The sequence below is a fragment of the Triticum urartu genome, chromosome 4A, assembly GCF_056163025.1.
Source record: "Triticum urartu cultivar PI428250 chromosome 4A, HENAU_Tu73, whole genome shotgun sequence".
In the NCBI taxonomy this organism is placed as follows: domain Eukaryota; kingdom Viridiplantae; phylum Streptophyta; class Magnoliopsida; order Poales; family Poaceae; genus Triticum; species Triticum urartu.
The window spans coordinates 595,603,916-595,616,843 of record NC_141876.1 but is presented as its reverse complement, the minus strand read 5'-3'; the positions used below and the strand labels follow the sequence as shown (position 1 = coordinate 595,616,843).

Here is a 12,928-nt window from a genome sequence, read left to right as displayed (position 1 = left end):
GAGTAGTTTGTGCAGCAAACAACTTGACGCGCTGCTAGACACTTGCAGCGACATGGAACGACATATGGATGCAGCTGTCGGACTCGACTCGCACGGCCTCGGCATAAAAATAGTGAGCTCGTGCCCTGCTAACTGAATGAGAAGAAAACGGAAAAAAATCAAGCGCATCAGGGAGAGTTTGCTTTATACTCAAGCGAGCTAGTACGAGGCTACCTTTGTACAGGAGAATGGCCGTGTGTTGGGCGCTGCTTCGGCCGGAAGGGGTGGCGTCATGGCCGATAGCCACCGCGCGGAGTACCACCCGGAGGGATTAAACTTATCCAGTATTACAAATTGAGGGACTAAACTTATCCGGTTTTGAATATTGAGGGACTAAGATTTACTGGTTTTACAATTGAGGGACCATTTTTATACTATCGAAAAAGTTGAGGGACGAAAAATATACTTATCCCTTATGGGCCAGCCTTTGAAGCATCCGTTTGCGTCAACGCATTTAAGGCCCTGCTTGGATTAAATCATTTATTTTCCATTCCAAATACAGTTGTAAAAAATACAGTCATCCGCCCGCCTAGAAACTGCTCATAGCCGGTGAGTTACACTTATAAGTAAAATACAACCATATTAATTTACATCCATTCCAAGCGCGGCCGGCCTAACCAGCACTTATCCATCTTTGATGTGCAAGTTCAAAAAGTTTCAGCTCCTAATTCGAACTACATTTAGAGGACAAAAAAGAGAAAATCAGATTTGATGCGCATGTTACCTCGCTCGTTCGCTCTCAGCGACGGCGCAAGCAAGCAGCGACCAACACATTCTTCTTCGATAACCATCCGCATCTTCTCCGCCACAGGTAATTTCCCCAAACCCATCAGGACCAGAGCTCCATCGCTGTCTTCTTCCTGATAATTTCCCCTATGTGAGTTACGAAACCGTATGTGTGCAGGGAACTGACCCCGTGAGCCGCAACTCAACAGGCCCTTGAGTTTCTTGGATCTTTCCTAGCTAGGATGATGCTGGTGCGTCTCCAACGATCGATGCCCCTCCGCCTTGATTACAAGTTCACAGATCACACACGCTATGGTATGAACACAGCTTTGATGCTGAATTGTCAGAATTGACTACATTTAGCCGCGCTTGCAACCAGCGACGTATATTGCCTTCCTGTGCACCAGTGGCTGTCAACTACTAGCACAAGTCACATGAGTCTTGCCCAAGCTTGGGCACCTTCATGTGTCTTTGATGCTGCATCCACAATTTAGTCGCGTTCACAATCGGCGTCGTCCATCGTGTCCATCTTGCCTTCTTGTGCACCACTGGCTGTCAACTACTAACAAGTCAAAAAAGTCTTGCACAAGCTTGTTCCCTGTGTCACCCAAGCACAGGTGGCGTTCCCTCCTCCATTGATGAATTGTATGAATATTGCTAGCTCACATATGATGGGGTTCCAAGAAAAAACAGAGGTCAGCAAGTCTTGCACAGACCTCACAAGTCAGCAAACCTGTATTCAAGATGTTGATGTATGGCACGCACGCAGACCCACCAATTCATGACCAAGTGGAATTCCATGTTCTACTTTTTGACAGATGTATGGTGGCGTGCTTCGCTCGGTTGTTGACAACGCATTCTAGAACTTATTATATGCGCGAAAGTCTTCCGGAGTTCCCACGGGAGATGGCGGGAAAGTCTTCCGGTTGCTCTGCAAATCACATCTTTGATAGGAAAGTCTTCCGGTTGCTCTGCAAATCACATCTTTGATAGGCTTCTAGTAATATACAGTACAGGGTGCTCTGTTCTCTCCCACCTTTTGGGTTCTACAAACAAAATTCTGTTAGCCAGCATGCGGCTGGTGCTCTTGTTGGTGTGGCTGTGGAGCTTGGCACCCACTGCCATGAACATCAAGGTGGCATCTGCAGCCCCCCATCCTCCATCTGCCCCTAGCCTCGCGCGCTGCCCCAAAACCTGTGGGGATGTGAGCATCTCGTACCCCTTCGGCATCGGGCCAGGCTGCTTCCGGCGAGGCTTCGACCTCATCTGCGACACCACCACCAGGCCTCCCAAGCTCTTCCTAGGCAACACCACCACCCAGGTGATCAGCCTCTTCCCTTCAGGAACCGTCCTTGCCTCCATCATGTACACCATCCCCATGGTGCCGGGTGTTGGCACCTACAACCTGTCCTGGGAGTCTCCAGGGAGGAACCTCAACATCGCGACCTACAACTACCTGGGGTTCCTCGGCTGCGGCATCGGGGTCTACCTGTACCACCCTGACACGGGTGACCTCGTCGGCCACTGCACGATTAAGTGCACCTCCATGGCGAGCTTGCTCCTCGTGACGGAAGGTGGAGGGATCTGCAACGGCATGGGCTGCTGCACCGTCACTTTCCCCGTGGCGTTCCGAGGGTTTAGGGTGACCATCGTGAAGAACAACGAGACAGTGCCACAGCCTTTTGCTAACATCACCATCAAGGCTTTCTTGTCATTCCGCCCGTATATCTTTAGTATTGCGGACCTGTTGTCCGATAAGATAAATGCGAGCACTGTCGGTGCTTCCTCTGCTGCGTACCTCTCGACTGTGATCACAGATAAGCCCAATTGCGCAAAAGCTCGGTCGGATGATAAGACACGGTATGCCTGTGGCAGTAGCAATTGTGAGAATGTGGCAAATGGAGGCTACTATTGTACCTGCTCTGGCAGTTCTGATGATGGTAATCCCTACATTCTTGATGATTGCAAACAAGGTACTCACCCTCCTTCCACACCTAGTTTCTTTTTCATTTGATCCAATTATATGAATTATGTTTTTCAAAAAGGTACTCCATCCGTTCCTTTTTATAAGACGTTTTGGACAGCTGGCATTGAGCTGTTTTGTGCTCTGTCTGAATTGTCTAAACGTCTTATAAAAGGGAACAGAGGGAGTATATGATGTGATGTGTTAAGAACATTCTGGAAATGATAGTCAGGGACTTGAACAACAAATGGTGTATAAAGCGCTTCATTTGTTCATTGATTGTTATCTCATTACATGTGTTTGGTTATTGATATTTCTTCACTGAAACAGAGTATAATCATACCCCCAAAATGAACTGTTCTAGATCATGTGGTAGCACAAACGTTCCTTTCCCTTTTGGGTTTGAACCAGGGTGTTACGCTACCAGGAGATTTCAACTGAATTGCGCATCCAATCGCACTCTTATTGGCAGACCACCTGTAAAATATGAAGTGACAAATATTTCATTAGATGATGGACTGCTATATGTTAATAAGCTTTCAGAGTTTGAAGATGCCAACATGAATTATCTATCAATATACTACGGTGGCTCTGGATATTTTGGTCAGCAACTGGTATATGGATTGGATAAGTCTGATTTATCTGAGGAATTTGGTGTCTGGAGGTGGTCCGCGGCCAACCTTACATGTGAAAGTGCAAAAAAAGACAGAGCGTATGCATGCCGTAGCGCGAATAGTGAGTGTATTGGTGTCACGCATGGAAAACTCTACATTGGTTATCGATGCAAGTGCTCTCCTGGCTTTGAAGGAAATCCTTATGTCGAAAATGGATGCACAGGTATGTGCTCTTGTATTTTAGTGTGTTCTGTTTTATGGTATGCAGAAATAACATGGAATTTTCATGAGAGTGACATGCTATCGGTATAATTTTATATATGTTGTTTGCCGATATTAACGAGTGTTTAGCAGGTAGAAAGCAAATAGAAATACAAAATGACATATCATCCAATCCAGTTTACAAAATGACATATCATCCACTGCTTGCAGATATTGACGAGTGTCTGATACCCAATAACTGTAAAGGGACATGCTATAACCTGAAAGGAAGCTTCCGTTGTTGCCCTCATGACATGTTCTTTGATCCAGTAGAAAAACAGTGCACTCCTGATAAGCGGCAAAATCTTATTTTGGGTATGTCAGTGCTGTTCGCTGTCTTGTGCATTCCCATTGTCAGAAAAATAAAACAAATCTTCATCTGTTGCAATTACTCATGTAGGGGTTTCTACTGGGATTGGCAGTGGTTTTGGAGTACTAGCTCTTGCACTGGGTGCGATTATACTAATGAGGAGATTGAAGAGAGGCGCTCAAAGGAAAATCCGAAGGGCATTCTTCAGAAAAAACAAAGGTCTGCTCCTGGAGCAGCTGATCTCATCCACCAGTGAAAGCGTCACTCACAGCACAAGGATATTTTCCATGGAAGAGCTAGAGAAAGCAACCAACAACTTTGACCCGACGCGTGTGCTCGGGCACGGAGGCCATGGCACCGTCTACAAGGGGATTCTATCCGACCAGCGGGTGGTGGCCATCAAGAAGTCCAAGATGGTGGAGCAGAGCGAGATCGACCAGTTCGTCAACGAGGTGTCCATCCTGTCCCAGATCATCCACCGCAACGTGGTGAAGCTCTTCGGGTGCTGCCTCGAGTCCGAGGTGCCGCTTCTCGTGTACGAGTTCATCTCCAACGGCACGCTCCATGACCTCCTCCACAGCGACCCGGACGCCAAATGCTTGCTGACGTGGGACGATCGTATCAGGGTTGCTCTGGAGGCTGCAGGGGCGCTTGCCTACCTCCATTCGTCCGCCGCGATGCCGATCTTCCACAGGGATGTGAAATCTGCCAACATACTATTGGATGACACTTTCACCACGAAGGTCTCGGACTTCGGCGCCTCCAGGTCCATCTCCATCGACCAGACTCACGTGGTGACCATCGTGCAGGGGACATTCGGGTACCTAGACCCGGAGTACTACTACACCGGGCAGCTCACCGAGAAGAGCGACGTCTACAGCTTCGGCGTGATACTCGTCGAGCTCTTAACAAGGAAGAAGCCAATTTTTCTCAACAGTCTTGGTGAGCAACAGAACTTGTGTCATTACTTCCTTGGACGGCTGAAAGACGAAACCGTCATGGATATTATCGATTCTCAAGTTGTGGAGGAGGCCAGCCAGAGCGAGATCGACGAGATGGCGTCGGTCGCCGCGATGTGCTTGAGGACTAGAGGCGGGCAGAGACCTAAGATGAAAGAAGTGGAGCTAAGGCTGCAGCTGCTGCGAGCTAGGAGGCGACCTCCTAGAAGACACGAACAAGAGTTGCAAAGGCACGGAGAGACCAAGCCGTTGTTGTCAACTCCAATTAAGTCCAGATCTACTTCTGTGGCCATGGCCAAGAACGTTGAGCTTGGCATCGTCGCTGATAATCCGCCATCGCGGACTCTCACGAGGTGCTACTCCATGGAGCAAGAGATGGCAGCTTCATCAGAGTTTCCTCGTTAGGCGGTAGTAGATTTTGTTTCGAAGAGGACTTCCCCCATGCGCCCTGTGTTGTTTATCTAGACTAGATTCTTGCAGTACCTTGATTTTAGCATTCAATCCCTGTGACTAGTAAGTAATGGAGTGGATAGTAGAAGAATGTGTTGATAAATTCAGTGTAAGAATGTATACAGAAGGTTCAGAGCAAGAGATGGTATCTTCATCAGAGTTTCCTCGTTAGATGCAGAATCTGTTACGAAGAGGACTTCCCCGCGCGCCGCGTTTTGTTTATCTAGACTGCCGCAGCGCCTTGATTTTGGTTTGAGGGTATGACAATTCAATCCCTGTAACTAGTAGGAGTAGTGACTAGTGGTAGATGGTGGAAGAAATGTGTGCACAAATTTAGTGTAGGAATGTGTACACGAATACCAGGCCCTGAGGCGGTGCCCCCCCCCCCCCCCCTCGGGCGGCAGGTGCAGCACCACCTACCCCCTTCCAGCCTGGTGGTCCGGCCAGCGTTAGCTTCCTCATTCAAGATTCCACACATGGCGGCTATGGGATTGCTCAGCTTCAGGCCAGGAAGAAATCTCTGCTCGGCATGCCGGTGCTGGCAGCGACGGCGCCCGTGGGTGTTGTTTTTCCTTCTTGAAGGCGCTGTCATGGCCTTCAGCTGCGTCCCTCTTCGAACTCGGGGGAAACTCTAGGTTCGGTTGCTCCGGACCGGATGGCGAAGACGTCTCGGCGCCGTCTTCCTTCTTGAAGGCGCTATCTTGCTCGCTCATGGTGTCCCCAGTGTTGGCTTGGCGATGTTGAGACTTATCGCTGGTTCGGCATTGTCGCTCTTGGTCTGGGTTGGGTTGGTTCTAGCTGTGTTGTTCCTTTTTTGTTTGGGCCGAGCACCCCTCTCCTTGTGCTCCGGGCACCATTTCACGCCTGTCTGCGTTCGTGTTATGTGTTGTATCCCTGTTGTACTCATTCTATTCCTTCTATCAATTGAATGATATGCAATCTTTGCGTATTCGCGAAAAAAAAAATGTCCACATCAGATTCAGTGTAAGAATGTCCACACCAGATTCAGTATAAGAGTCTTATTGCCTTTTTTTTTACCCCTCAAGTTTAGGTGGCCATGAATGTGTGTACAGAAAATGAGTTTCATGTTAGTTTGCTCCATTATTTAGCTGATGAACTGGAGCGTTTTTCTGGATTGGGCATCTTGGTTTCTGCCCAATGTGGGTGTAAGGTATGAGATAAATATGTTTAGTTCCAAGCTGTAGACGTGGAAGGTCGATATGTCCGAGTGGTTAAGGAGACAGACTCGAAATCTGTTGGGCTTTGCCTGCGCAGGTTCGAATCCTGCTGTCGACGTTTTTATTTTTCCTTTTCTTTTCTTCTCCGTCGAGTATTTTTTACCTGCAAATGCAATAAGCACAATGTCTATTTTGGAAGAGTTATGAAATACTTTTAAGGCATGGTCTGCACTATGCAAAACTTAAAACTTAGGAAAACGAGCTTCCCGTGCTTACTCCAGAGCAAAAGACATTGCACGAATCACACCACAACATAACGATGTTAGGTTCCGCATGGACACCATGCCAAGCCGATGTACTTAACTCCCCCGAGATCATCATTACGATGAAGAAATAAATGGGCCAATATTCTCTTGTTGCTTATTTCTCGGTTGCGCATAAACTAATCAAGTGAAGCCATCGACATGCTTCATATTTTTATCCATATAAACGTCTTTGTAAATTACAATCGTGATTTCCAGACCATCAACGGAGTTTGTTGGCGGCGGCGAGTTGTCTGTGGCCAGGGACGGATTAAGCGAGGGGGGAGGGGGGAGCCCCCAACGATCGAATCGTCCCTCGATAGCGATAAGCTATTCCGTAATCTTTCTGCTTACGTACATGTATGAAAACTGCTTCGCCCCCCCCCCCACCCCCCTCCCCCCAAAGAAGAGGCACTGTTAGTTACGCGCGAAGCCACGTATCGATAGATGGATGCTAGTATGTTCGTTTCAACGCCGGTGCGATCTAGACCGATACGATACTACCTGCTAGCCACTCCGATCAGATCTCTCCATCGTGCCGCCATCAAGAAGCGGAGAAGGGAAAGGGGCGCTGGGACAGGCAGGCGCCGTTGTGCCGATCCACGGCCATGCTGCCGGTTGCCGGCAGCCCGAACACACGACAGTTGAGCGGCAACAACTCAAGGGGGAAAGGTAATTTATGTTGGAAATATGTCCTAGAGGCAATAATAAATTGATTATTATTATATTTCCTTGTTCATGATAATTGTTTATTATCCATGCTAGAATTGTATTAATAGGAAACTCAGATACATGTGTGGATACATAGACAACACCATGTCCCTAGTAAGCCTCTAGTTGACTAGCTCGTTGATCAATAGATGGTTACGGTTTCCTGACCATGGACATTAGATGTCGTTGATAACGGGATCACATCATTAGGAGAATGATGTGATGGACGAGACCCAATCCTAAGCCTAGCACAAAGATCGTGTAGTTCGTATGTTAAAGCTTTTCTAATGTCAAGTATCATTTCCTTAGACCATGAGATTGTGCAACTCCCGGATACCGTAGGAGTGCTTTGGGTGTGCCAAACGTCACAACGTAACTGGGTGGCTATAAAGGTACACTACAGGTATCTCCAAAAGTGTCTGTTGGGTTGGCACGAATCGATACTGGGATTTGTCACTCCGTGTAAACGGAGAGGTATCTCTGGGCCCACTCGGTAGGACATCATCATAATGTGCACAATGTGACCAAGGAGTTGATCACGGGATGATGTGTTATGGAACGAGTAAAGAGACTTGCCGGTAACGAGATTGAACAAGGTATCGGGATACCGACGATCGAATCTCGGGCAAGTACAATACCGCTGGACAAAGGGAATTGAATACGGGATTGATTAAATCCTCGACATCGTGGTTCATCCGATGAGATCATCGTGGAACATGTGGGAGCCAACATGGGTATCCAGATCCTGTTGTTGGTTATTGACCGGAGAGTCGTCTCGGTCATGTCTGCATGTCTCCCGAACCCGTAGGGTCTACACACTTAAGGTTCGGTGACGCTAGGGTTGTAGAGATATTAGTATGCGGTAACCCAAAAGTTGTTCGGAGTCCCGGATGAGATCTCGGATGTCACGAGGAGTTCCGGAATGGTCCGGAGGTAAAGATTTATATATAGGAAGTCTTATTTTGGCCACCGGAAAATGTTCGGGATTTTTCGGTATTGTACCGGGAAGGTTCTAGAAGGTTCCGGAGTGGGGCCCACCTGCATGGGGGACCCACATGAACGTGGGTAGTGGAGGCAAGGCCCCACACCCCTGGTCAAGGCGCACCAAGATCCCCCCTTAGAAGGAATAAGATCATATCCCGAAGGGATAAGATCAAGATCCCTAAAAGGGGGGATAACAATCGGTGGGGAAGGGAAATGATGAGATTTCTTTCCCCCACCTTTGCCAACGCCCCAATGGACTTGGAGGGCAAGAAACCAGTCCCCTCCACCCCTATATATAGTGGGGAGGCGCATGGGAGCCGCACCCTAGCCCCTGGTGCCTCCCTCTCCCCTCGTAACACCTCTCCCTCTCGCTAAGCTTGGCGAAGCCCTGCCGAGATCCCCGCTGCTTCCACCACCACGCCGGCGTGCTGCTGGATCTCCATCAACCTCTCCTTCCCCCTTGCTGGATCAAGAAGGAGGAGACGTCTTCCCCAACCATACGTGTGTTGAACGTGGAGGTGCCGTCCGTTCGGCGCTCGGTCATCAGTGATTTGGATCACGACGAGTACGACTCCATCAACCCCGTTCTCTTGAAAGCTTCCGCTCGCGATCTACAAGGGTATGTAGATGCACTCCTCTCTCTTGTTGCTAGATGACTCCATAGATTGATCTTGGTGATGCGTAGAAAATTTTAAATTTCTGCTACGATCCCCAACAGTGGCATCATGAGCTAGGTCTATGCGTAGTTTCTATGCACGAGTAGAACACAAAGCAGTTGTGGGCGTGGATATTGTCAATTTGCTTGCTGTTACTAGTCTTATCTTGATTCGGCGGCATCGTGGGATGAAGCGGCCCAGACTGACCTTACACGTACGCTTATGTGAGACTGGTTCCACCGATTGACATGCACTAGTTGCATAAGGTGGCTGGCGGGTGTCTGTCTCTCCCACTTTAGTCGGATCGGATTCGATGAAAAGGGTCCTTATGAAGGGTAAATAGAAATTGGCATATCACGTTGTGGTTTTGGCGTAGGTAGGAAATGTTCTTGCTAGAAACCTATAGCAGCCACGTAAAAACTTGCAACAACAATTAGAGGACGTCTAACTTGTTTTTGCAGCATGTGCCGTGTGATGTGATATGGCCAAAAGGATGTGATGAATGATATATGTGATGTATGAGATTGATCATGTTCTTGTAATAGGAATCACGACTTGCATGTCGATGAGTATGACAACCGGCAGGAGCCATAGGAGTTGTCTTAATTTATTTATGACCTGCGTGTCAACATAAATGTCATGTAATTACTTTACTTTATTGCCAAAGCGTTAGTCATAGTAGTAGAAGTAATAGATGACGAGACAACTTCAAGAAGACACGATGATGGAGATCATGATGATGGAGATTATGGTGTCATGCCGGTGACAACGATGATCATGGAGCCCCAAAGATGGAGATCATAAGGAGCAAAATGATATTGGCCATATCATGTCACTATTTGATTGCATGTGATGTTTATCATGTTTTACATCTTATTTGCTTAGAACGACGGTAGCTTGAATAAGATGATCCCTCACTAAAATTTCAAGAAAAGTGTTCCCCCTAACTGTGCACCGTTGCGAAGGTTCGTTGTTTCGAAGCATCACGTGATGATCGGGTGTGATAGATTCTAACGTTCGAATACAACGGGTGTTGACGAGCCTAGCATGTACAGACATGGCCTCGAGACACATGCGAAACACTTAGGTTGACTTGACGAGCCTAGCATGTACAGACATGGCCTCGGAACATGGAAGACCGAAAGGTCGAACATGAGTCATATAGAAGATACGGTCAACATGAGATATTCACCGTTGATGACTAGTCCGTCTCACGTGATGATCGGACACGGCCTAGTCGATTCGGATCATGTTTCACTTAGATGACTAGAGGGATGTCTATCTGAGTGGGAGTTCATTAAATAATTTGATTAGATGAACTTAATTATCATGAACATAGTCTAAATTGTATTTGCAAATATGTTGTAGATAAATAGCTCACGTTGTAGCTCCCTGTTTCAATACGTTCCTAGAGAAAGATTAAGTTGAAAGATATTGTAAGCAATGATGCGGACTAGGTCCATAGTCCGAGGAGTGTCCTCACTGCTACACAGAAGGCTTACGTCTTTGATGCACCGCTCGATGTGCAAACCCCTACAACGTCGTCTGTGGATGTTGTGAACACCTGACAGACACATCCTGATGACTACTTGATAGTTTAGTGCACCATACTTTATGGCTTAGAATCGGGATTCCAATGACGTTTTGAACGCCATAGAACATATGAGATGTTCCAAGAGCTGAAATTGGGATTTCAGGCTCATGCCCGTGTTGAGAGGTATGAGACCTCTGACAAGTTCTTTTGCCAACAAGATGGAGGAGAATAGCTCAGCTAGTGAGCATGTGCTCAGAATGTCTGGGTGCTACAATCACTTAAATCAAGTGGGAGTTAAACTTCCAGATAAGATAGTGATTGATAGAGTTCTCTAGCCACTATCACTAAGCTACTAGATCTTCGTGATGAACTATGACATGCAAGGGATGGAGTTGATCCCGGAGCTGTTCGCGGTGCTTAAGACCGCAAAAGGTAGAAATCAAGAAGGAGCATCAAGTGTTGACGGTTTAACAAGACCACTGGTTTCAAGAAGGGCAAGGGCTAGAAGGGAAACTTCATGGATGGCAAACCAGTTGCCGCTCCAGTGAAGGAACCCAAGGTTGAACCCAAACCCGAGACTAAATGCTTCTATTGTAAGGGGAACGGTCACTGGTAGCGGAATTACCCCAAATGCAAGGTAGATAAGAAGGCTAGCAACGTCAAAGTATATACGTGTTATTAATGTGTACCTCACTAGTACTCCTGGTAGCACCTGGGTATTGGATACCGGTTCAGTTGCTATTATTGGTGACTTGAAGCAAAAGCTACGGACTAAACGGAGACTGGCTAAGGGCGAGGTGACGATGTGTGTTGGAAGTGTTTCCAAAGTTGATGAGATCACCATCGCACGCTCCATCTGCCTTCGGACATGGTTTAGTTGATTTGGATCACGTGATCACTTAGAGGATTAGAGGGATGTCTATCTAAGTGGGAGTTCTTAAGTAATATGATTAATTGAACTTAAATTTATCATGAACTTAGTCCTGGTAGTATTTTGCAAATTATGTTATAGATCAATAGCTCGCGTTGTTGCTTCCCTATGTTTATTTTGATATATTCCTAGAGAAAATTGTGTTGAAAGATGTTAGTAGCAATGATGTGGATTGGATCCGTGATCTGAGGTTTATCCTCATTGCTGCACAGAAGAATTATGTCCTTGATGCACCGCTAGGTGACGGACCTATTGCAGGAGCAGATGCAGACGTTATGAACGTTTGGCTAGCTCAATATGATGACTACTTGATAGTTTAGTGCACCATGCTTAATGGCTTAGAATCGGGACTTCAAAGACGTTTTGAACGTCATGGACCATATGAGATGTTCCAGGAGTTGAAGTTAATATTTCAAGCAAATACCCGAGTTGAGAGATATGAAGTCTCCAACAAGTTCTATAGCTAAAAGATGGAGGAGAATCGCTCAACTAGTGAGCATGTGCTCAGATTGTCTGGGTACTACAATCGCTTGAATCAAGTGGGAGTTAATCTTCCAGATAAGATAGTGATTGACAGAATTCTCTAGTCACCATCACTAAGTTAGTAGAACTTCGTGATGAACTATGATATGCAAGGGATAACAGAAACGATTCCCAAGCTCTTCGTAATGCGGAAATTGACGAAGGTAGAAATCAAGAAAAACATCAAGTGTTGATGGTAGACAAGACCACTAGTTTGAAGAAAAGGGCAGAGGGAAGAAGGGGAACTTCAAGAAGAACAGCAAGCAAGTTGCTGCTCAAGTGAAGAAGCCCAATTCTGGTCCTAAGCCTGAGACTAAGTGTTTCTACTGCAAAGGGACTGGTCACTGGAAGCGGAACTACCCCAAGTGATTGGCAGAAAAGAAGGATGGCAAAGTGAACATAAGTATATTTGATATACATGTTATTGATGTGTACTTTACTAGTGTTTATAGCAACCCCTCAGTATTTGATACTAGTTCAGTTGCTAAGATTAGTAACTCGAAACGGGAGTTGCAGAATAAACAGAGACTAGTTAAGGGTGAAGTGACGATGTGTGTTGGAAGTGGTTCCAGGATTGATATGATCATCATCGCACACTCCCTATACTTTTGGGATTAGTGTTGAACCTGAATAAGTGTTATTTGGTGTTTGCGTTAAGCATGAATATGATTTGATCATGTTTATTGTAATACGATTATTCATTTAAGTAAGAGAATAAATTGTTGTTCTGTTTACATGAATAAAACCTTATATGGTTACACACCCAATGAAAATAGTTCGTTGGATCT

The 12,928-nt window shown here is 46.5% G+C and overlaps 1 protein-coding gene and 1 non-coding gene across 2 annotated transcripts; both read left to right on the top strand.

Annotated features, from left to right (window-relative positions):
- The first annotated feature begins 1,702 nt into the window (after nucleotides 1-1,702).
- On the top strand, nucleotides 1,703-5,479 carry LOC125553103 (wall-associated receptor kinase 3). The gene is made up of 4 exons (XM_048716875.2): nucleotides 1,703-2,738; nucleotides 3,059-3,565; nucleotides 3,775-3,918; nucleotides 4,004-5,479. The coding sequence occupies exons 1-4, from the start codon at nucleotides 1,838-1,840 to the stop codon at nucleotides 5,275-5,277; spliced, it is 2,826 nt and encodes a 941-aa protein (XP_048572832.2). The 5' UTR covers nucleotides 1,703-1,837; the 3' UTR covers nucleotides 5,278-5,479.
- A 1,057-nt stretch (nucleotides 5,480-6,536) lies between these two features.
- Nucleotides 6,537-6,618, top strand: TRNAS-CGA (transfer RNA serine (anticodon CGA)). The gene has a single exon. It is a non-coding gene; the product is annotated as a tRNA-Ser (tRNA).
- The last annotated feature ends 6,310 nt before the right edge of the window (nucleotides 6,619-12,928 follow it).